The following is a 26715-nucleotide window of genomic DNA, read 5'->3' as shown; positions in this document are numbered from 1 at the left end:
CTCACCAGCACGACAATGGCCGCTATGATGCGGAGGCAGGGGGGCCATCCTGCCGCTACCGCGTCTAATTTCTTGGAAAAGTATGCCACTGGTCTCTTCCAGGGACCTAGCTGTTGGGTCAAGACTCCTTTGGCTACCCCCTTTTTCTCATCTACAAACAGAGTGAATGGTCTTGTAGGATCTGGCAAGGCTAAGGCAGGGGCCTGCAAAAGAGCGTCTTTTAGCTGATCAAAGGCCTGTTGTTCTCTCTCTCCCCAACTCCAATCTGGAGCTTCTTTGGTGGCCTCATATAGGGGTCTGGCTATTTCCACAAATCCTGGAATCCAGAGTCTACAGAACCCCGCGGAGCCCAGGAATTCTCTCACCCCCCTAGTGGATGTCGGGGATGGGATAGCCAGAATAGTCTGTTTCATGGCATCAGTCAGCCATCTTGCCCCATCTGCAATCCGATAACCCAAATATGTCACTGACCTTTTACAGATGTGAGTTTTCTTGGCACTTGCCCGATACCCCAGCTCACCTAATTCCATTAGCAGGTGTTCAGTAGCCTTGATGCACTCCTCTCGGGTTTCCGCCGCTAACAGTAAGTCATCAACATACTGTAATAGAGTGACTCGTGGGTGGCTCCGACGAAAAGGTTCCAGGTCCTGGCTCAGGGCCTCATTAAACAGGGTGGGAGAGTTTTTAAATCCTTGCGGCAGTCTGGTCCAAGTGAGCTGTCCGGATTGGCCCCCATCTTCTTGCCATTCGAAAGCAAATAGCGGCTGACTAATTTCTGACAATGGAATGCTGAAGAAAGCATCTTTCAAATCAAGGGTTGTATACCATACTTGCGAGGGGGGTAGGTGGCTGAGCAAGGTATAGGGATTCGGAACGGTGGGATGAATGTCCTCCGTCCGCTCGTTTACCTTTCGTAGGTCTTGCACAGGCCTATAGTCCCCGCTTCCCGGCTTTCGGACGGGGAGCAGAGGAGTATTCCAGGCAGACTGACAAGGCCGCAGTACTCCTTCCTTTATTAGCGTGTGGATATGAGGGGCTATGCCTCTTCGGGCCTCCTCAGGCATAGGATACTGTTTCACCCGAATGGGGAGAGCAGAAGCCTTCAATTGTATAACTACGGGCGGGAGGTGTTTGGCGAGGCCGGTTCCCGCAGTCTCTGCCCAGGCCGTGGGAAATCTTTTTACCCAATGAGTCATGTCCCCTCCTGGTTCCTGTTGACTCTCAAACAGATGATGCTCGTCAGCCAATGATAGGGACAAGACATGAATCGGGCTCCCTTCTTGATCAGTCACAATTATTCCATCTGGTTCAAAATGGATATGGGCCCCTATTTTGGTGAGTAGGTCCCGTCCCAGCAGGGGAGCGGGGCTCTCAGGGACGACCAAGAAGGAGTGTGTGACCTGGTGTTTTCCTAAGATCACCTTTCTTTTGGTAGTCCATGTACATAACTGCGTACCGGTGGCCCCCTGAACAACACTTGTTCGTGCCTTGTTCAAAGGTCCATGTGCCTTGTTTAAAACCGAATATTGGGCGCCGGTATCCACCATGAACCCCATCGGCTTCTCCTCCACATGCATTGTTACCCAGGACTCGGGGAGGGGGGTCTGAGCCCCGTCTCCTTCAGTCCTCTTCTCCGGCTAGGAGGACTCTAGCCTGCTCTACTGCTCGTTCCCTTTCCCTGTTTTCCCCCCCGGTCTCCTTCCAAACCCTCTTCTTCCCTTTAACTTAGGACATTCTCTCTTCCAATGCCCCGTTTCCTTACAGTAAAAACAGTGTTCCTTATCCGGGGTCCTGGCGTGGCCCCCTCCCCTGGGTTGGTCCCGGACACCCGCTAGGAAAATACGAGCCATTTCTCTCTGTTGCTTTCGGTTTTCCTTAGCCTGGAACTCCCGGTCCTCCTTTCTCAATTTCTCCTGGGCCTCCCTGTCTTCCTTTCTCTGTCTTTCCTCCCTTTCTTCTGGAGTTTCCCTAGCGGTAAAGACATTTTCCGCTACCTGCAGCATTTCCCTTATAGTCATCTCCCCTAAGTTTTCCTGTTTATTGAGTTTTCTCCTAATGTCTGGAGCTGCCTGATTAATGAATGAGAGTACCACAGCAGACCGGTGGAGGTCCGCCTCAGGGTCAATAGGGGTGTACTGACGGTATGCCTCATAGAGGCGCTCTAAGAAACTGGCTGGGCTTTCGTTTTCCCTTTGAACGACTGCTTTCACTTTTGCAAAATTGGTGGGCCTTCTGGCGGCCGCTCGGAGACCAGCCATAAGAGTCTGGCGGTAGATCCGAAGACGCTCCCTACCTTCTGCGGTCCCGAAATCCCAATCAGGGCGGCGTAGGGGAAAAGCCTCGTCTATGGCCGGTTGGAGAGTTGTGGGTCTCCCATTATCCCCCAAGACGTTCTTCCTCGCTTCGTTGAGGATGCGCTCTCGTTCCTCCGTCGTAAAAAGAGTATTGAGGAGCTGATGACAGTCATCCCAAGTGGGACGGTGTGTATGCATGATGGACTCCAAGAGATCTATGAGACACTTGGGGTCTTCAGAAAAGGGCGGGTTCTGCGTCCTCCAGTTATATAGATCACTGGAGGAGAAGGGCCAGTACTGAAACTGTTGCCCTCCTCCCGGTCCCCCTTGACCCACCATCCGGACTGGAAGTGTAGGGACAGTTTCCTCCCCCTGTGTTGATGAGGGGGGCCCGTCTTCCCCCTCCCTTTCCCGGATCCCTCGGGGGCGAAGTCTTCGACCCATTCCTCCTCCTGCTGCCAGTCCTGTTGAGGAGGATGAGGAAATTTCCTCCTCCGGGGCACTGGCTTGGCCAGGGGGAGTCACGTATGGAGGCGGCCGATCTTCCTCTGCCCCTGCGAGGGATGGGTAAAGGGGGGAACTCTCTGGTAAGACCGGAGATGGTGAAGGAGATGCCCAAATTTGAGGACCGGTCAAGGTGGGAAGAGGAAGTTTTTCCTCCTCCTTTTTTTTTTTTTTTTTTTAATTTTCAAAAAAAAAATTTTTTTTTTCATTTTTCTTTTATTATTCATATGTGCATACAAGGCTTGGTTCATTTCTCCCCCCTGCCCCCACCCCCTCCCTTACCACCCACTCCACCCCCTCCCGCTCCCCCCCCTCAATACCCAGCAGAAACTATTTTGTCCTTATCTCTAATTTTGTTGTAGAGAGAGTATAAGCAATAATAGGAAGGAACAAGGGTTTTTGCTGGTTGAGATAAGGATAGCTATACAGGGCATTGACTCACATTGATTTCCTGTGCGTGGGTGTTACCTTCTAGGTTAATTCTTTTTGATCTAACCTTTTCTCTAGTTCCTGGTCCCCTTTTCCTATTGGCCTCAGTTGCTTTAAGGTATCTGCTTTAGTTTCTCTGCATTAAGGGCAACAAATGCTAGCTAGTTTTTTAGGTGTCTTACCTATCCTCACCCCTCCCTTGTGTGCTCTCGCTTTATCATGTGCTCATAGTCCAATCCCCTTGTTGTGTTTGCCCTTGATCTAATGTCCACATATGAGGGAGAACATACGATTTTTGGACTTTTGGGCCAGGCTAACCTCACTCAGAATGATGTTCTCCAATTCCATCCATTTACCAGCGAATGATAACATTTCGTTTTTCTTCATGGCTGCATAAAATTCCATTGTGTATAGATACCACATTTTCTTAATCCATTCGTCTGTGGTGGGGCATCATGGCTGTTTCCATAACTTGGCTATTGTGAATAGTGCTGCAATAAACATGGATGTGCAAGTGCCTCTGGAGTAACAGTCTTTTGGGTATATCCCCAAGAGTGGTATTGCTGGATCAAATGGTAGATCGATGTCCAGCTTTTTAAGTAGCCTCCAAATTTTTTTCCAGAGTGGTTGTACTAGTCTACATTCCCACCAACAGTGTAAGAGGGTTCCTTTTTCCCCGCATCCTCGCCAACACCTGTTGTTGGTGGTGTTGCTGATGATGGCTATTCTAACAGGGGTGAGGTGGAATCTTAGTGTGGTTTTAATTTGCATTTCCTTTATTGCTAGAGATGGTGAGCATTTTTTCATGTGTTTTCTGGCCATTTGAATTTCTTCTTTTGAGAAAGTTCTGTGTAGTTCACATGCCCATTTCTTTATTGGTTCATTAGTTTTGGGAGAATTTAGTTTTTTAAGTTCCCTATATATTCTGGTTATCAGTCCTTTGTCTGATGTATAATTGGCAAATATTTTCTCCCACTCTGTGGGTGTTCTCTTCAGTTTAGAGACCATTTCTTTTGATGAACAGAAGCTTTTTAGTTTTATGATGTCCCATTTATCTATGCTATCTCTTAGTTGCTGTGCTGCTGGGGTTTCATTGAGAAAGTTCTTACCTATACCTACTAACTCCAGAGTATTTCCTACTCTTTCTTGTATCAACTTAAGAGTTTGGGGTCTGATATTAAGATCCTTGATCCATTTTGAGTTAATCTTGGTATAGGGTGATATACATGGATCTAGTTTCAGTTTTTTGCAGACTGCTAACCAGTTTTCCCAGCAGTTTTTGTTGAAGAGGCTGCTATTTCTCCATCGTATATTTTTAGCTCCTTTGTCAAAGATAAGTTGCTCATAGTTGTGTGGCTTCATATCTGGATCCTCTATTCTGTTCCACTGGTCTTCATGTCTGTTTTTGTGCCAGTACCATGCTGTTTTTATTGTTACTGCTTTGTAATATAGTTTGAAGTCAGGTATTGTGATACCTCCTGCATTGTTCTTTTGACTGAGTATTGCCTTGGCTATTCGTGGCCTCTTGTGTTTCCATATAAATTTCACAGTAGATTTTTCAATCTCTTTAATGAATGTCATTGGAATTTTGATGGGAATTGCATTAAACATGTAGATTACTTTGGGGAGTATCGACATTTTTACTATGTTGATTCTACCAATCCATGAGCATGGGAGATCTCTCCACTTTCTATAGTCTTCCTCAATCTCTTTCTTCAGAAGTGTATAGTTTTCCTTGTAGAGGTCTTTCACATCTTTTGTTAGGTTTACACCTAGGTATTTGATTTTTTTTGAGGCTATTGTAAATGGAATTGTTTTCATACATTCTTTTTCCATTTGCTCATTGTTAGTGTATAGAAATGCTAATGATTTTTCTATGTTGATTTTATATCCTGCTACTTTGCTATAGCTATTGATGATGTCTAGAAGCTTCTGAGTAGAGTTTTTTGGGTCTTTAAGGTATAGGATCATGTCATCTGCAAATAGGGATATTTTGACAGTTTCTTTACCTATTTGTATTCCTTTTATTCCTTCTTCTTGCCTAATTGCTCTGGCTAGGAATTCCAGTACTATGTTGAATAGGAGTGGAGATAGTGGGCATCCTTGTCTGGTTCCTGATTTTAGAGGGAACGGTTTTAATTTTTCTCCATTAAGTATAATGCTGGCTGTAGGTTTGTCATATATAGCTTTTATAATGTTGAGGAACTTTCCTTCTATCCTAGTTTTCTTAGAGCTTTTATCATGAAATGATGTTGGATCTTATCAAAGGCTTTTTCTGCATCTATTGAGATGATCAAGTGGTTTTTGTCTTTGCTTCTGTTAATGTGGTTTATTACGTTTATTGATTTTCGTATGTTGAACCACCCCTGCATCCCTGGGATGAAGCCTACCTGGTCGTGGTGAATAATCTTTTTGATGTGTTGCTGAATTCGATTTGCCATTATTTTGTTGAGGATTTTTGCATCAATGTTCATTAAGGAGATTGGCCTATAGTTCTCCTTTTTGGAGGTGTCTTTGCCTGGTTTTGGGATAAGTGTAATAGTGGCTTCATAAAATGTGTTTGGCAGTTTTCCTTCCCTTTCTATTTCATGGAACAGTTTAAGGAGGGTTGGTATCAGTTCTTCTTTAAAGGTCTGATAGAATTCAGCAGAGAATCCATCAGGTCCTGGACTTTTCTTTTTGGGGAGACTCTTGATTGCTGCTTCAATTTCATTTTGTGTTATAGGTCTCTTCAGGTGATTAATTTCCTCTTGGTTCAGTTTTGGATGATCATATGTATCTAGAAATCTGTCCATTTCTTTTAGATTTTCAAATTTATTTGAATATAGGTTCTCAAAGTAGTCTCTGATGATTTCCTGGACTTCCATGGTGTTTGTTGTTATCTCCCCTTTTGCATTCCTGATTCTACTAATTTGGGTTTTTTCTCTCCTCATTTTAGTCAGGTTTGCCAGGGGTCTATCGATCTTGTTTATTTTTTCAAAGAACCAACTTTTTGTTTCATTAATTCTTTGTATGGTTTTTTTGGTTTCTATTTCGTTGATTTCAGCTCTTATTTTTATTATTTCTCTCCTTCTATTTGTTTTGGGATTTGCTTGTTCTTGTTTTTCTAGGAGTTTGAGATGTATCATTAGGTCATTGATTTGGGATCTTTCAATCTTTTTAATATATGCACTCATGGCTATAAACTTTCCTCTCAAGACTGCCTTAGCTGTGTCCCATAGGTTCCGGTAGGTTGTGTTTTCATTTTCATTGACTTCTAGGAACTTTTTAATTTCCTCTTTTATTGCATCGATGATCCAGTCTTCATTAAGTAATGAGTTATTTAGTTTCCAGCTGTTTGCATGTTTTTTGTCTTTACTTTTGTTGTTGAGTTCTACTTTTACTGCATTGTGGTCAGATAGTATGCATGGTATTATTTCTGTTTTCTTATATTTGCTGAGGCTTGCTTTGTGCCCTAGGATATGATCTATTTTGGAGAAGGTTCCATGGGCTGCTGAGAAGAATGTATATTGTGTAGAGGTTGGATGAAATGTTCTGTAGACATCTACTAGGTCCACTTGATCTATTGCATATTTTAGATCTTGGATTTCTTTATTGAGTTTTTGTTTGGATGACCTATCTATTGATGCTAATGGAGTGTTAAAGTCTCCCACAACCACTGTGTTGGCGTTTATATATGCTTTTAGGTCTTTCAGGGTATGTTTGATGAAATCGGGTGCGTTGACATTGGGTGCATACAGATTGATGATTATTATTTTCTTTTGGTCTATTTCCCCTTTTATTAGTATGGAATGTCCTTCTTTATCTCGTTTGATCAATGTAGGTTTGAAGTCTACTTTGTCAGAGATAAGTATTGCTACTCCTGCTTGTTTTCGCGGGCCATTGGCTTGGTAAATCTTCTTCCAGCCTTTCATCCTAAGCATATGCTTATTTCTGTCGGTGAGATGAGTCTCCTGTAAGCAACAAATTGTTGGATCTTCTTTTTTAATCCATTTTGTCAAACGGTGTCTTTTGATGGGTGAATTAAGTCCATTAACATTAAGTGTTAGTACTGATAGGTATGTGGTGATTCCTGCCATTTAGTTATCTTAGTTGTTTGAAGGTTTGATTGTGTGTACCTAACTTGATGTTACTCTCTACTGTCTTGCTTTTTCTTATCCTGTGGTTTGGTGCTGCCTGCCTTTTCATGGTTAAGTTGGGTGTCACTTTCTGTGTGCAGGATCCCTTGCAGAATCTTTTGTAATGGTGGCTTTGTGGTCACATATTGTTTTAGTTTCTGCTTATCATGGAAGACTTTTATTGCTCCATCTATTTTGAATGATAGCTTTGCTGGGTAGAGTATCCTGGGGTTGAAGTTATTTTCATTCAGTGCCCGGAAGATCTCACCCCACGCTCTTCTTGCTTTTAATGTTTCTGTTGAGAAGTCTGCTGTGATTTTGATGGGTTTACCTGTGTATGTTATTTGTTTTTTCTCTCTTGCAGCCTTCAATATTCTTTCCTTAGTTTCTGAACTTGTTGTTTTAATGATGATATGTCATGGAGTAGTTCTATTTTGATCTGGTCTGTTTGGTGTCCTGGAGGCCTCTTGCATTTGTATGGGAATATCTTTCTCTAGATTTGGGAAATTTTCCGTTATTATTTTGTTGAATATATTACGCATTCCCTTCGCTTGCACCTCTTCTCCTTCTTCGATGCCCATGATTCTCAAGTTTGGTCTTTTGATGGAGTCAGTGAGTTCTTGCATTTTCTTTTCACAGGTCTTGAGTTGTTTAATTAATAGTTCTTCAGTTTTTCCTTTAATTACCATTTCATCTTCAAGTTCTGAGATTCTGTCTTCTGTTTGTTCTATTCTGCTGGATTGGCCTTCCGTTTTGTTTTGCAGTTCTGTTTCGTTCTTTTTTCTGAGGTTTTCCATATCCTGGCTGTTTTCTTCTTTCTTGTTGTCTATTTTTGTCCTGAGTTCATTTATCCATTTATTCATTGTGTTCTCTCTTTCACTTTGGTGTTTATACAGTGCTTCTATGGTTTCCTTTATTTCTTCTTTTGCTTTTTCAAATTCTCTATTTTTATTGTCTTCGAATTTCTTGAGTGTCTCCTGTACATTTTGGTTGACCCTATCCAGTATCATCTCTATAAAATTCTCATTGAGTACTTGTAGTATGTCTTCTTTTAAATTATTCTTGTAGGCTTCATTGGGTCCTTTGGCATAGTTTATCTTCATTTTGTTGGAGTCTGGCTCTGAGTTTCTGTTCTCTTCATTCCCCTCTGGTTCCTGTACTAATTTTTTGCTGTGGGGAAACTGGTTTCCTTGTTTTTTCTGTCTTCCTGTCATTGTCCTTGGTGTTGTTACTGTCCCTGTACTGTGTGTAATTAAGTATTTTCTAGCTTGTAATAATAACAATGGTTATATTGAGAATGGAAGAGTGAGCTGAGATGGAAAGCAAGAAGTTAAAGAAAAGGGGAAAACAAATATACAGACAAGAGGGAGAAAGCAGAACAAGGTATCAGACAAGAGAGTTTCAAAGGTATAAACAGGGAGTGTTAGTGTACTAATTGACAGTAAGCTGAACAGACAATAGAGTGACAGAGAGAGGATTGAAAATCAAAGATAAAAAAAATAAAAAATAAGCATATGAAAGTAATACCTATTTATAAAAATGAATTAAAATAAAATGGAAAATAGAAAATTAAAAAAAAAAAAAAAACCAAAAAACTTCCAAGTTTATGTGCAATGCAATTTCAGTCTTAATAATTTGGATGTCCGTCTCAATCTCCAGTCCTGGAGTTGGTGCCTCAGATGTTGTTCTGTAGTTGTCTCATCAAAGGGGATGCATAAAGTAGAACAAAACTACACTCACACACACACAGAAGAAAAAAAAAAAAAAAAAAGCCCCACCAAGTGTCCCCAGTTCAAATGCAATACAGTTTCAGTAAGTTTTTCGGCTTGCAGGTGTAATTCGGTTGTTCTCTCATCAAAGGTAGGGATAAAAAGAAAAAAAAGCGTCTGGAGGCAGTTCTGAGAGTGGTATCTGCAACTGTGGCTTGCCTGCCTGGTGCTCTCAGCCTGTAGCTGGTGGTGTTATCTATGCAGATCTCTGGGGTGAGCTTAGCACTCACCTGGTCCCACAGGCTTTGTTTGCTCAGAGTTCTCCTGTGCGGAGGCCTCTGCCACAGGCTTTCCCCTTTCCAAGCACTGCGAAAGGTGACACTGCCCTGCGTTGTCAGGCCTGCGTGTTTATTTACAGCTCACGTGGGAAGTGGGTCTTCCCTCCTCTCACAAGCGTCCCCGCTCCTGGTTGCTGGGCACGCCCCGCTCCAGCCAGAGCCTCTCCAGCCCGCCCGGCTCGTTTATTTACAGTCACGGGAAGGGTTCCCTTCCCCCAATCTTCAGCGCTCAGGGCGCCCCACCCTCTTTCCAGCGTCTTAACTGTTCTTATTGCTTAGTACTCAGTTTCTCTTTTTTTCCCTGGTGGAGGTCAGTCTGTCCAGGGGGCTATGCTGCTCTGGCCCAGGCTTGTCTGTGGGGGAACCGCACTACCGCGAAGCTCACCTGGTCTGCGTCTTCCTGAGCCGTATGGGCGCCGGCCACTGGCGGCCCCGGGGGCCCGCCTCGGTTCTCCGTTTAACGTGAAGTGGAGATTCTCTGCTCCGGCTCTAGCCGCCATCTTGGAATTCCCCTTTCCTCCTCCTTTATGACCAAGGCGGGCGTGACTGGGGTTTTAGCCCCGGGGGCCGAACTGGAGGGGTGGGTCAGAAAAACTGTTAACCAAGGGGGAGGGTTCCTCACCAGATCCTCCCAAACCAAAATGTAAGGAACTTGGTCTGGATGGCCTGGATTGTCTGGCTGAAAAATGACTGCTTTAACCTTAGTGATCAGGTCTAGGGAGAGGGAACCTTGAATGGGCCACCCGACTCCAAAGGTGGGCCACTCTGCAGAACAAAAGGTGTCGAACTTACCTTTCTTGATGACCAACCCGCATTTAAGGCCGTTTCTTTAACTTCTGGAAAGTGAGAAAGGATCAGAGACTTTGGGGTTGTTTGTCCCTGTCCCATTGTGGAAGGAGACTCAAACACCAAGAGAGATAGAACAAAAAGGGTAAAGGCAACAATAATTCCACACACACACAACACTCTTCAGCACTCGCTCGGACCGGTCCTTCTCTCACACTGGTGCGCACCCCATTCAACCTCCTCACCGTCCAACTGGGACATCAGGCCGAAAGGCGTCCACTTGACGGGTGGTCGGTCGACTAGCTCAATTAGTTCTTCACCTGGCGCCAGGGTTCCTAAAATGCTCGAGCCCAAATGAGAGGAAAGCCTCTCCCAATAGGACCCTGTGGTCCTCCTTGCGAGATTCCCAGAATGAATCTCCCTGGGGATTGGCCGAATCCCCGCCGCGGCCCAAATGGAACACTCAAGTTCCTCCAAATGAGGGTCTGGGATCCCCTCCCAACGCCTAGGACTTGGGATGGCCCCTGCTTTCTCGCAGGCAGGTTCTGTCTCTCGAGAAAATGAAATCTCGGTGGAACCTCCAAATGTTAGGACCCGGAATCCTATTCCCCCGAGAGACAGAGAGCCAGGCGTGAATGCAATCAACAAAGCAGAGTTTATTTGGCTGGCTAGCCAGGGTCGAGCTCCCACACGGACACGCAGGACCGGTTAGGAAAACACGACCCTGAGCCTCTTTAGGGGAAATCTTACATAGACCGCGGTGGCGTGCATATTTTCGTTATCAACATTGGGCAAGCAGGCAGAGCACATCTTGCGCGTACCTCACATCTTGCACGTACTTCACATCTTGCATGTACCCCCCGCTCACATTCCCCACATTCTATATGCCCTAACTGAGCCCTGCCGCATTGCTTATCTTATCTACATGGGATGTTTGGTACTGGTTTCTCCAACAAGGGGGTTGGGGCCCACTGAGACCTCCTATTCCTTTCACTATATGGTTTAAAATGGGTAAGGGGGTAAATTTTATATTTGACTGCAAGTAATAAAACAATTATTAACAGAATTAAGCAAAAATAGTAATGGTGAAACAATTCAAATAAAAGGAAAAGTCTTACACTAAGATGTTCTACAGTTGTGCTTCCCCAAGGTGAAGTATTTTTGACTTTTCTTTTGGATTACGGTTGCTCATCTGGTAAAGTCTGTGCCCATATTTCAAAATCTGAAACGTTCTGGATCCAAGCATTTCAGATACGAGATATTCAACCTATGCTACTTTGAACTAACTATAACCACCATGCCCAGCCTTCTAACAGTTTGTGTATATGATCATTAGTTTTCTTCACATATGATCATGTTTTCTATAAGATAAATTTACATTTTTCCCATTCAATTTTATTATTTCCCTTCCCCTCAATCTCTCCCATTCTCTATTTTGTTGATGACAAGTGGCAGAGTTGTCATCCTTGTTCCTTGCCTTATAAGGGAGGACTTTTTTTTTTAAGCTTTCAACTTTTTGCTATCTAGTGTATTGTTAGTTGTGGCACTTTATTACGTCTAGGTGATTTTTTTCTGCTTTAGTTTAGTGGTTTTTGGTATCATGAAAGGGTACTGACTTGTCAAATACATTTTCTGTACTTCTTCAGGTAATAATGTGTTGTCCTTTATTCTATTGATGTGGTGTAGCACATTTATTTTCATATGTAAAAGGATTCTTGCATTCCAGAAATACATTCCACGAATCCATTTAAAATGTCTATTTGTTTATATTTAAAATTTTTCGAGATAATTAGTTTGCTGTTTTGCCTTAGCTGGTCTTAAACTGTGTATTTAAGTGATCCTTCCTGTACCTTCAGATTTCCAGAACTATAAGTAACCTCCACTATGCATGTCTGGCCCTATAATTTTTTTCCTTTTTATTTTTTTAATGACAGGGCTTTGCACTGTAGCTCAGGCTATACTCCAGGCCATTTTGCTGTGGTTATTTTGCAGATGGGATCTCATGAACTATTTTCTCTGGCTGGCCTCCAACCACAGTCCTCTTGATTTCAGCCGCGTGACCCACCAGTGCCTCAGAATAATTTTTCTTTTTGTTTCTTTCTTTCTTTTTTGCCATACTGGAGTTTGAACTCAAGGCCTCACACTTGATAAGCAGGTACTCTACCACTTGACCCACCTGCCAGCCCTTTTTTGTGTTGCCTATTTTTGAGATAGGGTCTCATGAGCTATTTGCCTGGGCTGTCGTTGAACCAATGATCTTCCCGATCTCTGCCTCCTGAGTAGCTCAGATTAACATGTGTGAAGTGTTGGCACCTGATATTTCAGTAGTATTTCATCAAACAAGGGTTTGAATTCAGGGCCTACACCTCGAGCCACTCCACTAGCCCTTTTTTGTGTCTCTGAAACTATTTGCCCAGGCTGGCTTTGAACCACGATCCTCCTGATCTTCTCCCCCCCCCCCCCCCAATAAGTTAGGATTAAAGGCATGAGCCACCAGCATCTGGTCTTCCATCCTTTCACTTTTAGCCTCTATATATCCTTGTATCTAAAATGAACTTTTTGTTTTGTTTTGTTTTAAATTCCCTTTATTTCTATATGGCTTACATGTAAATCTTTTTTGAAATGGATATGAAGTTACAAGTGCATATTTTTTTCAGTCCCTTTGTGATTTTCTGTCTTCAGTGACAGGTTTGCAACTGCCTTTTGTCATGTATGGTGGCTGGGGTCAGTGGCCTTCATCCACTGGAGCCCTTCGCTGGCGAGCAGATCTTATCCTGTGTGGAGAGGCTGATGGGTCTTATTCAGTTTCAGACCCTGAATGCTTGTGGTCTCCCTCCTGGGATCCTGTGTCTTCCACCAGTTCCCATAGAAACTTGAATTTAAATGAAAATAGATCCTATACAAAATACTAGCTGCACACCATCAGAAGCAGGACAATCAGTAGGGGTGTGTGGGGGAGAGGTTTGCCTCTGGGCGCCAAGCAGGAGTGCTGGGCAAGTGCAGGCTGGGCAGCATTAGTGCCCCTCGAGGGGCAGCGCCAAAATGAATCTTTCATAGATAGCATGAAGTTAAATTTTTTTTATGCATTCAAGTATTATGATTTTTGATTGTGGTTTTCATTTACATTTAAAATAGCTAATGATAGAAAACGATTTAATATTGCCATTTTGTTAATTGCTTCTGTTTATCTTACAGCTATTTTACCTCTCATTTCCTCTTGCTACCTTCTTGTTTTGTTAATTTTTTGGAGTGAATTGATTAGTTTTCCTTATTTTGTCTTGTGCATCTTCTGTAGGTATTTTCCTTATGGTTACCAGGTGTATTACAAAAATCCTATTAATGTATTTGAAACTGAGAACTTTGATTGCATACATAATTTTTCCTTCTTTTCCCTCCACTTCATGTAATCACTGTTACAATTATTTTTTTTATGTTTTGTTTTCATTAATACCATTTTGGTTATTTTTTATGCTGTTATCTTTGAAATTTTACACTAAAATTTAAACTGATTATTATCATTATAGTATTCCGTAGTTATATAATAGCTTTTATACTTTTGTATGCTTTCATGTTACTGACTAGTGTCTTTTCCTGTCAATTTGAAGGACTCCTTTTAGCAATACTAGTAAAAGAGGTCTTGTGGTGGTGAACTCCCTCAGCTTTTGATTATCTGGCAGAGTCTTTATTTCTCTGTAATTTTTCAAGGATAGCACTGCCTGATACAGTATTTTTGATGGTGGTTTTTTTCTTCGAGCCAATCCTCCACCCCCATGATGGTACTTGGGATTGAATCAAGGGCTTTGCATATGACCTACCATTGAGCTAAATTCCAGCCTATCTTCCAGCACTTTGAATATTCTTTCTCCCTTTTTGCCTATATGTATATGGCTCTCTTACACATGAAGAGTTCTTGGTGTTTCAAAGATGTCTTTTTGTCTTTGACTTTCCACACATTTGTGTCTTAGTGTGGTCTCTTGGATTTCTTCATAGTTGGAATCCCCTTTGAGCTTCTCAGAATTGAATATCTATTTCCTTCCTCAGATTTGGGAAGTTTTCAGCCATTAATTTTTCAGACAAGCTCTTTGATCCCATCCTTCTCTTTTTCTTTTTCTACTCTTTTATTATGTGGTCTGCTTGATAGGCTTCCTTCATTTTTCTTCTTTTTTTTTTCTTTTAGTCCCTCTGACTCTGACATTTCAAATGGCCTGTCTTCAATTTCTCTCATTCTTCTGCTTAAGAAAATCTATTTTTGAACTCTTAATGAATTTTGCAACTCAATGATTATTTTTTTCTGCTCCATAATTTGTTAGGCTTTGTCTATCTCTTGTTTATATTCTGTTTTTTTCCTCATGTTTTCTTTTTCTGCTTTTTGCTTAGTAACAATGTTCTTTTCTATCCCACTAACGTTCTTTAAAATGCCTTCTTTGAACTCTTGTCAGGGAATTCAAAGATTTTTGTTTAACACACACACACACACACACACACACACACACACACACACACACAGAGTTCACACATTTGCCCTGTTTTGTATCTTTGAAAAATTCACCCCTCCCCGAGTTTGTGTGAAGTGGCTTTGTACAGGGGAAAAGGCTTTATCAGTCATCCTGTTTAGTAATTCTAGGATCCTTCACATCTTTCCTGTTTATGCATTTTTCCAGTCTTGTGCACATAATCTGTTAAATCTCATGATTTGCCAAGTTTTTTCAGCAGTTTATAGTCTTTTTCTTCCTCTGGTGTATCTGTCTGCTATACTGCAGGATCTCCGGTGCTACAGCATTCTACTGGCTTCCCTTTTTTTTGTTCTCCTTGATTCTCAGACATCCAAAGTACGCTGATTTCCCTTTAGTGCTCCAAAGTTAGGGGAAACTGAAACTAGTTCCTTAGGCAGTCCCCCTAAAAGCTGGAACATGCATGTCTTCTGTTCTTTTCCTTCCAAAGAAAGAAACTCCTAGCTTGTTTAGCTCTTCTGCTAAGGGGAAGGGCTATTGTGGTTGATGTGAAGTAGCTTTTTGTAACCTAGTTCAGTGTGGCTGTTCTTTTTTTACTTTTCTTTGTTTACTTTTTATTCTGGAAATAAAGTTTCCTTAATGTAGCCAAGGCTGGCCTGAACCTCAGGATCTTCTTGCCTCAGATTCTCAAATGCTGGAATTACAGGCATGTACCACCACTTCCAGATACTCAGGTATCCTGAGTCTTAATTATTTTCTTGAGTTCTCTGGAATTTTGGACCATATGTTATTTGTTACATTGGTGTGTCTGTTGGGTTGCTTGTTCTGGGGTTTCCTGTTCCTTTGTTTTCCTGATGTTACTCATTGGAACTTCATTCCTTTTTATGACCAATAATATTCTATATAGGGGCTATTCCACACTTTGTTTTTCCATGTAAAAGTTGATGGATATTTATCAGTAATGCTGGTATGATCACTAGTATAAAAATTATCTTGTTGGACAAGATAATTCCTTCTCTTGTGTATATACCTAGGTGTGATATTACTGAGTCATGTTGTAATTCTATATTTAACATTTTAACTATTTTATGAATTGTAACACTTTACAGTCCCCATCAGCATTGTATTGAAGATTTCAATTTCTCTACATCCTCAGCTGCACTTGTTATCACTTGTCTTTTATATTAGCCAGTGTCATGTGTGTTAAGTACTATCTCTGGTTTTCGTTTGAATTTCTCTTGCTATTCATGATGCTTGGCAACTTTTCATATGCCTTGTGGTCATTTATAGTTCAGATCCTTTTTGCCTGTTTTAAGCCAATTTTTGTCTTTTCTTTGTCGAATGCTTTCTTTTTGAGGCAAAGTTGAACTTTTGCTCCATCTGCCTCTTGTCTCCTGGAGATTCTGGGATCACAGGAATATGCTTCCATGTCTGCCCATTTCTTTGGTTCTTAGTGTTTTGTTTCATTTAGTTTTGCTTTTAAACATTCTGTTAGGCATCCATTCATCACTTATATTAACTGTATATTCCTAATTACTATATCCTTGATTCTCTGGCACTTGGGGGCATGGGGAAAGACTGCCTGTCTTATTTCTAAAGATAGTAACAACTTGCTTACAAGCACATCTTTTGTATGCATACCAATAATACCAAGTGTGTAGACTCACCATCTTTTTATGTAGTTCTCATTTACCAAGCCAGATTTCCCATTTCTTGGGTCATCTTAGTGCCAGGCAATTAGAGGTTTCTTTTATGTTCCATAGCCTGCCTAAATTATTCAAACTAGCCAGCCAGTATGCTCAGTTCTGCCTTCCGTATGAAAACCCTAATTAAGGCTTTGGCATAGGCTCTCCTCACTGATCATTCCGATGCTTCTCTTGTTGCCCTGAATGGTGTGTTGTGTCCCTTTCTCTTGGGAAATATAAGCAATAATATAAATTCTTCTGTGGTTTTGGTTTCTCTCAGTTGTTAATTATGTCTTTATAAATTAAATCCTGGGTTTGTTAATTAATGTTGCATAGCCATGATCAAGTACTTGATAGAAACAACTTGAGATAGTTAGACCCTGTCTCAAAAAATGACCAGGTTCTACAGAGGTAGCTCAGTGGTAGAGTGCTTGCCTAGCAGGTACAAGGCTCTGCATTCAATACCAGTGTTGCAAAAATAAACAAAAAGAAGTAAAGGAGAAGAGATTATAAGGGCTCATGGTTTCAGGGTGTATTCATTCCATGTCAGTTAGCCCCATGCACTTGGGTAGAACACATTGGTGGGAGTGTGTGGCAGAGGAGGTTCTTACCTCACCGTAGACAGAAAATAGAGGAATATAGAAAGAAGCCAGGGCAAGATAGACTCTAAGGACACACAGCCAGTGTGACATATGTCCTCCAAGTAGGCCCTACCTCCTACTTTTCACATCCTAGTAATGACATCTTAGTATGAACCCATCAAGGGATCTATCTGTTCACTAGATCAGCACTTTCATGGCATCTCAAACATACCAAAAGGTGTGATTTACTAATCCTCAAGGCGTTTCTCAGTATAGTTGATGAAGATTAACCATCACACTGCATATAAATGTGGAACATCTGGAAAGATGTAAGTTTGCATGCCTTAAACCTTTAATTATTTCTGCTGCTAGGAAATTTTTAAAGGGAATTGCTGCCAAAATTTCTTTCTCTCAAAGTCATCCGTGATTAAGATCGTTATCCTTTTTTCTTTTCCTCCTATACGCACTGAATCTTTCAAGGTAGGTTCAGTTTTCCAGAAGGCAACTTACAGAGCCAGAATAGTCAGACAAGATAGGTGCTTAAATCAGTTTTTTGTCACTATGACACAGTACTTCAATACCTGAGATAATCCACTAAAGAGGAAAATTTATTTCAGCTTACAGTTTTGGGGGTTGTAGCCCATGGTCATTTGACCAACTGCTTCTGGATCTTATGTGACACAGTATATCATGATGGGAACAGCACATGGAGGAGGGACCTGCTTGCCTCATGAAGGCTGGGAAGCAAAAGAAAGAGAAAGAGGAGGAGCTAGGTTCCGAATAATTTCCTTCAAGGGCATTACCCCATGTGACCAGAAGACTTCCAGATAGGTCCTATCAAAAGCGTCCACCAACTCCGAATACTGCCTCCACATGGGCCTTCAGGAGTTATTTATCCAAACGATAGCAATAGATTAGTTCATCTAGTATAGATTTTAAAAAGTCTTCTGATCCTTCTCTTCCTTTTTTCAGAATTTGGCCATGTTGGGAGGTCTGGTTAAAGACTTGAACTACCATTCTAATTATTAACAAATTTTCTAAGCTTAAATCCATACTGCCAAAGAAGCCATGATTTCCAATGTTGAAATGCAGTTAATTTAACTGTGGTTGAAATCAATAAGTATCATTTCATTATGTAAATTTGCATCTGTCTTTGGAAAGGGAACCTGAAAGAAATATCTACAACATACAATCATAGTGCTTGTGCTGTTTGTTTGGTTTCTTTTTGGTGCTGGTGAATGAACCCAGCTTCTTACATGCTTAGGTAGGCAGCCACTCTCCGGCTAAGCTACACCCCCAGGCTGAGTATTTGTACTATTGCTGAGAGGGCTAGATTAACATATGAAGAAATTAAAAAATGTGATGTGAAGGTTTTCTCTTTTTTTTGGGGGGGGGGGCGCGGGTATTTGTTTTGTGGTGGTTAGTGCTTTGTACATGGTTGTCAAGAACTTTACCACTGAGCTACATTCCCCATCCCATCATCATCATCATCATCATTATTATTACTGGTACTTGGGATGGAATGGGACCTTGTACATGTTAAGTAAGAGCTATGTCAGTGAGCTGTATCTCCAGTCCTTGATGTAGCACTATAGGGCACCAGAGAGGTTGAATTTGGAAGAAGCAGAGTAGTCAGCCAAGTACTTCATCTAGGTGATGAGGCATGATTTATATCTTGAAATGTATAATTAATACAAAGCTCACAGAAAAGGGATGGGAGGTTTTATGCAAGAAATGAATAATATGGTCATTGTGACTTGAGAGAAAGAAAAAAGAGAGGGGCAGGCAGGTGAATGTGAAGGGGGGTAATTTCCTTTAGTTGAATGTGAAGGGGGTAATTTCCTTTAGTTGACATTTGGTTTTGTCGAGAGTGATAGGTCATAAACCTGAAGTCTTGCAAGTCTGAATATGCAAGCTGAGAAATTTCCTTTTAATCTGGTGGATGGCTTTTATTTTAAAAAAATCATTCCCCACTTCCCCCACGCTCTTGTGCATGTGCACTCTCTCATTAGTGAACCAAAAACTCGTAGTACAAATTAAGGCTAAATTATAGTTTAAATTTTTTTTTCTTTTTCAGAAGAATGGTTGAGACCAGTGATGAGAAAAGACAAGCAGGTGTTAGTGCACTGGGGCTTTTACCCAGACAGGTAATTTTTAAAAGCATTAATTATTTTAATGGTAACATATTTATGTTTTGCATTGTGGTAATTCAGTATATGCCTAGAACATGTAAGATGAGGGTCAGTTAGCATTTCTGTCTCTAAACATAAAAATGTTTTTCATTAACATGCAGTTTGTATGCATTTATGAGGTACATATATTACAATATTTTAATGCATGTGTACAGTATCTACTGATCGAATCTGGGTAATTAATATTTCCATCTCTGTGTTTATAGCCTTTGAGCACCTCTCATCAGTCAGGTATAAAGATTTATGTCAAGGGCTTGGGGGCATTACTGAAGAGGTAGCGCCGCTGCCTAACAAGCTCAAGGCCCTGAGTTCGTGCTCCCGTAGCCCCCCTCCCTCTAAAAAATACATGCATATGGATACACATCTACTCCCACCATACCATTTGAACTTCACCCTTTCCTTTTAGCCTATGAATTAAAAAATCTTTATTTAACCTTTTATTTTTTCTTTTGGTGGGACTGAGGTTCAAACTCATGGCTTCGTGCTTGAAAAGTAGGGACTCTACTGCTTGAGCCAAACCTGCAGTGCCTCTTTTCTTGATTTAAAAAAAAAAAAAAAAAAAAAAAGCCAAAACAAGTCATTTACCAAGGTATAGCTTTATTTATTTATGTAGTACTGGGACTTGAACTCAAGGCCTTTACCTTGGGCCACTCCACTAGCCCTATTTTTGTAAAGGGTTTTTCAAGATACGATCTTGTGAACTATTTGCTGGGGCTGGCATCAAACTGCGATCTTCCTGATCTCTGCCTCCTGAGTAGCTAGGATTGCAGGCATGAGCCACTGTTACCCGGCTAGTTTTATTTTTTGAATAGTGGCATCTTTGTTGATTTGTGTTAGTATTCTTACTTTTTGGAATCTTTTGTTTTTGGTTTTCTTTGAAAACAGGGTCTCACTACATAGCCCAGGCTTGCCTTGAACTTGTGATCCTCCTGCCTCAGGCTTTTGTTACCCTGCCTGGCATTGGGTCTACTGAATACTTTCTTATGTAAGTTAGGTAATTTAGTGACGTCAGATGGCATATTAGACTTTTTTTTGTCACTGTGACAAATAGCTGAGAAAGACAGTTTAAAGGAGAACAGATTTATTTTGGCTCACAGTTTCAGAAATTTCAGTCCATGATTGCTTGGCTTCATTGCTGTAGGACTCTGGTAACGCAGAGCTTCATGGTGGAGAGGGTATAGTGAGCATGCTGCTCACTCCATGATGGTAAAGAGGAAGAAGAGAGACAGAGGCAGACAGAAGAGGCCAGGGACAAGAACCCTACTTCCTCCAGATAGACCAGACCTCCTGTGAATTTATGAATGAGTTAATCCATCTTTGCTGTCATGATCCAATCACCTCTCAAAGATTGGACACACCGCTGTGGCCAAGCCTTCATATCTAACCCATAACATTTCCCCCTGGCCTCCAAAGTTAATTTTCATTTATAATGAAAAACATTTTTAGCCCATCTCCAAGAGTCCCCATAATCTTAACAGTTCCAACATTGTTAGAAGTTCAGTTCCAAAGTCTCTTCTAAGACTAAAGACAAACTCTCAGCTGTGAACACCTATAAAATTCAAAAAGCAAGTTATACGCTTCCAAAATACTACAGCACAGGGTCAACATTCCAAAAGGAAGGAATGGGGTCAGAGAAAGGATGGATGAGATAAAAACAAGATCATGACTCTGCAGAGCAATCCTTGAATCCTGCAGCTGCAAGCCCAGCATTGGGGCATTTGGTGGTGGGAGGTACACTCTAAGGGGCTTGAGCAGCCCCACCCCTTCATTCTGGCTGCATCCCACATGGCCTCTCTCCTGGACTGACCCTGCTCATTGTCTGTGCCTTTCCTCCACACAGTCCATGTTCCTGTCATCTCCAAATCCCTGGGTATTCATTACATCTTTGCCTTCACTCTCACAGCTTCACACATTTCCCTTTCAGTTGGATATCTATTTCTTGTCCCTGGTACACATTGCCTGCCTCATAAGCTTAACTTCGAAATCGAGGGGAAAGACTCTGTGACCCCATAACTCTTGCATTCTGAATGCATGCAAAATCAGCACCTTGTGGATGCCACTGTTTTCTGCCAGTGAGAGCAGTAGCTGGGACCATGGCTACAGCAACTTAGCAGTGTCTGACCAACTAGCTGAGCATGATGTAATGAATCCTGTCAAAACAACTTCCTTTGCAGCCCTAATGGAGCAGACATCCTTGTGTGCTCCCTTCTCAGGGGAAAGACTGTCTGTTTTGTTTTAGTTACTTTGGTGATAGGGTCTTGTATTTTTGCTCAGGCTGGTCTGGACTACGATTCTTCTGTTTATACTACTCCGGTAATTGGGTTGACAGATATATACCACCTCACCTAGCTATTGGTTGAGATGGGGTCTCTTTTCTCTTTTTTTTTTCTTTTTGTAGTGTTGGGTTTTCAACTCAGAGAAGGGATCTCTTTGCCTGGGCTGGATGCGCACCATTCCGTTTCAATCCTTCCATTCTCTATCTCCTGAGTATGTTGGATTACAGGTGTGAGCCAATGTGCCCAGCAAGGGAAAGTCTTTTATTTATTTGTTTGTTTTTAGTTTTTTTATTTTTTTTTGACAGGACTGGTGTTTGAACTTAGGCTTCACATTTGCAAATAGATGCTCTATTGCTTGAGGCACACCTCCAGTCCATCTTGCTGTGGTTATTTTGGAGATAGGCTCTCTCTTACTATTTGCCTGGGCTGGCCTCAAACCTCGATCCTCTCAAGTAGCTAGGATTATAGGCATGAGCCTCTTCACAGGCAAGGTAAAGTCTTTTAAATGAATCTACTTTTTTTTTTTTTTTTTTTTTTGTGGTAGGGGGTTTAAACTCAGGACTTACACCTTGAGCCACTCCACCAACCCAGGCTGGCTTTGAACCATGATGCTCCTGATCTCTACTTCCTGAGTAGTTCGGAATACAGACCAGCTGAATCTACGCTTTTACACCCTGGGTGGGTCTGGCCAATTTCTGAGATGCCCTCAAGAAATCTCATGTGTTATCCCAGTGCAGTTTGCTTGATTTCTTTTTAAAGGCATTCATGTCTTTAATACTCACTGTCCCCCTTGTCCACACTTTAAATGTTCTCTTTTTGTGGCCAAAATGCATGTTTTTAATCTCTTTATCCTCTGCTTTTTCTCCTGTTTTCACTATAAACCTGGCTAGCTGGGCACCAAGTGGCTTATGCCTGTAATCCTAGGTGGCAGAGATTAGGAGGATCAAGGTTGGAAGCCAGCCCAGACAATTAGTTCAAGAGACCCTATATTGAGAAAACCTGTCACAAAAGAAGGACTGATGGAGTGGCTCAAGGTGTAGGCCTGGAGTTCAAACCCCAGTACTGCAAAAAAACCCAAAAACACCTGGCTAAAAGCAGCCAGCAAGACCCATGGGACAGACTGAATGCTGAGCTGTGTTGGAATTTCCTCTGCCATATTAGTGTGCCACTGTTTTTTTTTTTCCTTTTGGATAGTACTACCATTTGAACTCAGGGATTCCCACTTGAGCCACACCTCCAGCCCAGTCTGTCACCTTTAAATTCAGCCTCATGCAGAGTTTCCGTATGGATAAAACAGAGATAAATTCTTTTCCAGAACCAAATATAGCTGGCTTCTCATCCAATTCCCAATAGAGTTCTAGTTCCCCTTCTGAATTCTCTTGACCACAGTCTTTGTGTTCCACATTCCTATCAGCATTCTGGCTTTAAAGCCCCTGCCAGAATTGCTCATTAATCTCTGATTATATCATTCTTTGGCTTCTCTGATCCTACAGTTCCATACTTTCCCAAATCCCTCTCAGAGGCTGAACCACATGATCAGGGAAAACAAAGCAACAGTCAGCTACTAATGTCTGTGTTAGGCAGACATTAACAATTTAATGAAGAAAAGATTTATTTTGGCTCATGGTTTCAGTCTATGGTCACTTGGCACCATTGCTGTGGGCCTGTGGTAAGGCAAAGCATCGTGGCAGACTGAGTGTAGTGGTGTGGAGTTGTTTACTTCATGGTGGCCCAGAAGTAGAGAAAGGGAGAGACCAGAAGGGGCCATAGACAAGATACTTTTTGAAGGCACACCCCTAATGAGCTTCCTACTACTAGGCTCCTACCTCCTAATACCCTATTCAATTATGAATTTATGAATGAATTAATGCATAGATGAAGTTAGCACCCCTATGATCCAGTCACTTCTTAGTGATTGGATTCGCAAGCTGGGGACCAGACCTTAACATATTTGGGGCAGGAGGGATTGGGAAACACTTCATATCCAAAGCATAATACAAGTTGTTTGTTTGTGTTTTGGTGGGATTGGAGTTTGAACTCAGGGCTTCAAGGTTGCAAAGTGGTGCTCTTCCGCTTGAGCCACACCTCTAGTCCAATCCATGTTTTTTGTTTATCTCAAAAAACTGATCATTTGCCGAAGTAGTATTTCAGTATGGTATTAGGCTGGTGATTTGGATTTGCTTCTTCCAAAAAGTCAATTTTCTCCTTAATATTTATGACTGGTTAGTTTTGGTTTTTCAAAACTATGCATAGTAAACAATTATGGATAAAATTATTTCATGTTTAATATACAGCATTTCTTCTTGTCACAAATTTATCTGCCTAGTGTTTTTGTTGTTGTTGCTGTTATTTTTTCCCAGACTGGTCTGTACTCATATTTTTTATCAGCCTCCCAAATGCTGAGATTACAAGCAGGTGTCACAACATCTGCTTCAAACATTGCATTTATTTTTATTGTTTTTTCCTCCTGCCCTCCCCCCCCACCCCAAACTAACCTTTCTCTCTTTGGAAGCACAGAGGTTGTTTGTGTGAAAAAATTCACTCCTGGGAGAACAGTGGCAGAATTAGGGAAAGCGTTGAGGATGAGGGATTAGAAGTGCACTCTGGATATACTTTGGAGGATGGACTGGTAAAATTAGCTGGTGGTTTGATAATACAGGATGTGCTTTACAGTGAAGTCAGGCAGGCTTTTTAGGGTTTTGACCTGCATGATTGAGAATATGTACTTGTCATTTACCGTGATGAGGTTGGAATACATTGTTGTGGCCAGGATGGCAGTTCACGGTAAGCTTTTGAGTGTGTTAGGTTTGAAACATCTGTTAGGTTTCTAAGTTCAGAATTCAGAGAAGGCAAACAGAAGATTTCAGGATCTTAGCATATATTTGAAGTCATAGGATTGAATGAGGTCATCAGGAAAAGTATTGTGTTCGAAAAATTGAGCCCTAGGGCCTTGCCTTATTGAAGAACCTTGCTGTAAAAAATAGAAACTGGTAATGGAGAATGAAAAGACAGGCTACTCACGAGAAGGAACAAGCACCAGGTAATAGTAAATGTCTGGAAGGCTATGTTATGGGAGTTTTTGGGCAAAAGGCATTATTAATTTAGAATTCTGTTGAACTTTGTCTTGATCAGTATGAAGGTTACTAGTGGTCTCTGCAGAACAGTTTTCTTGGCAGAGTGGTAAAGATGAAAGTGTCTGGAAACTTGCTATTCCTATATGCTAATAATCTTTCTGAAATACATTCTTACTGTTTGATAAACTTTTCTAATGAGTGAACTTAGATTCTAATTTGCTTGTCTTTTTTCACTATATAGCTATGATACTTGGGTCCATAGTAATGATGTTGATGCTGAAATTGAAGATCCTCCAATTCCAGAAAAGCCATGGAAGGTAAATAGATATTTTCTTTTCATGGTACTGATGTTTGAACTCAGGACCTCAGGCTTGATACGCAGACATCGACCACTTGAGCCACTATGCCAGCCCTGTTTTGTGTTGGGTATTTTCGAGATAGGGTCCATGAACTATTTGCCTAGGCTGGCCTCAAATTGTGATCCTCCTGATCTCTGCCTCCTGAGTAGCTAGGATTACAGGTGGCAAGAATCTCTCTCTCTCTCTCTCTCTCTCTTTTTTTTTTTGGTGTGGTACTGGGGTTTGAACTCAGGGCCTCATGCTTGCTATATGATTCTCATTGCCTCTGTGACTTGACATCCACCTGTGCTATGTTTTGGTTTCTGTATGTATTTGAATTAAACATATACATTTAATGTTATTTAGCTAATGTTTTGCTTTTGAGATCCTAAGCAGTTCATGTCCCTTTCTTTCTTTCTTTCTTTTTTTTGTATTAAACTTTCTAGGCTATTTCATTGTGTACTTAAATTTAAGAGTATTTTGTCTTTAAATTTTGTTTCTCTCAAGTTCTTCTATTTTTCTCTTGATACATTCTTGCCATTAAAGTATAGTTCATCTCCCCCTCCACACACATTCCTTCTTTGAGAAATATTGTTGGATAAAATGGAATATTAGAGAAATTAGGTCTCTGTGGTTTAAATTGTTATCTATATGTATACAGAGTATGTAATATCCAGTGGGCTCTTTATTAGTTCTCTGTCTAAAGAATTAACTAAGCCATGGGAAGTGGCCAAATAAAGGACTGGGAAGAAACCAGCTTCTAACTCCCACCTCCTACCTTCACCTGAACTGCTGCAATAACTGAAAGGTCTCCATAGAACACCATGTGTACTTGATCACTCTAGGTTATAAGTCTTATTATGTACATGTGTTTATTTGTTATCATTTAGAGGTGTTTTTTGGGAGGGGCAGTACTGGAGTTTGAACTCAGTGCCTCAAGCTTGCTAGGCAGGTGCTCTACCACTTGAGCCACTCAGCCAGCCCTAGAGATCTTTTTGTAGTTGTGTTTCTTTGTTTTCATGTTTTGAGACAGAGCCTGTATATATGGGCCTGTCTGGTCTGGAACTTGTGATCCTCCTGCCTCAGCCTCCTTAGTGCTGGGGTTTTTGGTTTGCCTGCTGGAGTGTTCTTGATTGCCTAAAGCTACAGACATCCTTTATGCTTAAGGCAATGGTAGTTTTGACCTCTGTGGTATTGAAGTTTGTTTTTGTTTTGGTTTGGTTTTTTTGGTGAGATTGTTTGAGCTCAGAGCTTCACTCTTCAAAAAAAAAAAAGTCCTCTACTTCTCCAGTCCCATTTTTGCTTTGGTTAATTTGGAGATGGGAGTCTGTTGAACTATTTTCCTGGGCTGGCTATCAACCATGATTCTCCAGATCTCAGCCTCCCAAGCAGCGAGGATTACAGTTGTAAGCCACTGTGTATTTTTGTTTGTTTTGTTTTTTTTTTTAAGTCAGTGATTGTCAGAAACATGATGACATGATCGCTGAATTTGAGGGCCTTAGCTAGCAAAATGTTAGTCTAATCTAAATCAGCGATGCTTTTTTAAATCCTTTTTACCTAGTAAAATACAATGGGATAAAAATTAGAAAATGTTAAGTTGTAGTTCAGATGTCATTATTAGTAGTATGTTCTTAATCTGTTTTATATAATTGGATCTTTGAAAATAATTAGTTTCTATCCTTCTGAATACTTCAGAAGCACCTGACTGATTTTATTACTTATGTTGATATTCATTCTTTGATGGGGCTTTAGGTTCATGTGAAATGGATTTTGGACACTGATACATTCAATGAGTGGATGAATGAGGAGGATTATGAAGTAGATGAGAACAGGAAACCAGTTAGCTTTCGTCAGCGAATTTCAACAAGGAATGAAGAGGTATTTCATTTGGCACTATTTCTTACCACTAGGTGTTTTTTCTTCCTTGCCCCTAAAGGTCT

The 26715-nt window shown here is 41.2% G+C and overlaps 1 protein-coding gene across 3 annotated transcripts in view; it reads left to right on the top strand.

The window, feature by feature from the left end:
- Smarcc1 (SWI/SNF related BAF chromatin remodeling complex subunit C1) overlaps nt 1-26715 on the top strand; it is a 191198-nt gene that overhangs the window by 64402 nt on the left and 100081 nt on the right. For all 3 annotated transcript variants that reach the window (XM_074060362.1, XM_074060361.1, XM_074060360.1), the window contains exons 7-9: nt 18973-19042; nt 24679-24754; nt 26528-26653. In XM_074060362.1, coding sequence (XP_073916463.1) covers nt 18973-19042; nt 24679-24754; nt 26528-26653 — 272 coding nt within the window. The remainder of the gene's footprint in view (nt 1-18972; nt 19043-24678; nt 24755-26527; nt 26654-26715) is intronic.

This window comes from Castor canadensis, chromosome 17 (assembly GCF_047511655.1).
Source record: "Castor canadensis chromosome 17, mCasCan1.hap1v2, whole genome shotgun sequence".
NCBI classification, from domain to species: domain Eukaryota; kingdom Metazoa; phylum Chordata; class Mammalia; order Rodentia; family Castoridae; genus Castor; species Castor canadensis.
Note: the sequence above shows the minus strand (reverse complement) of the source record. Positions and strands in the feature narration are given on the sequence as shown.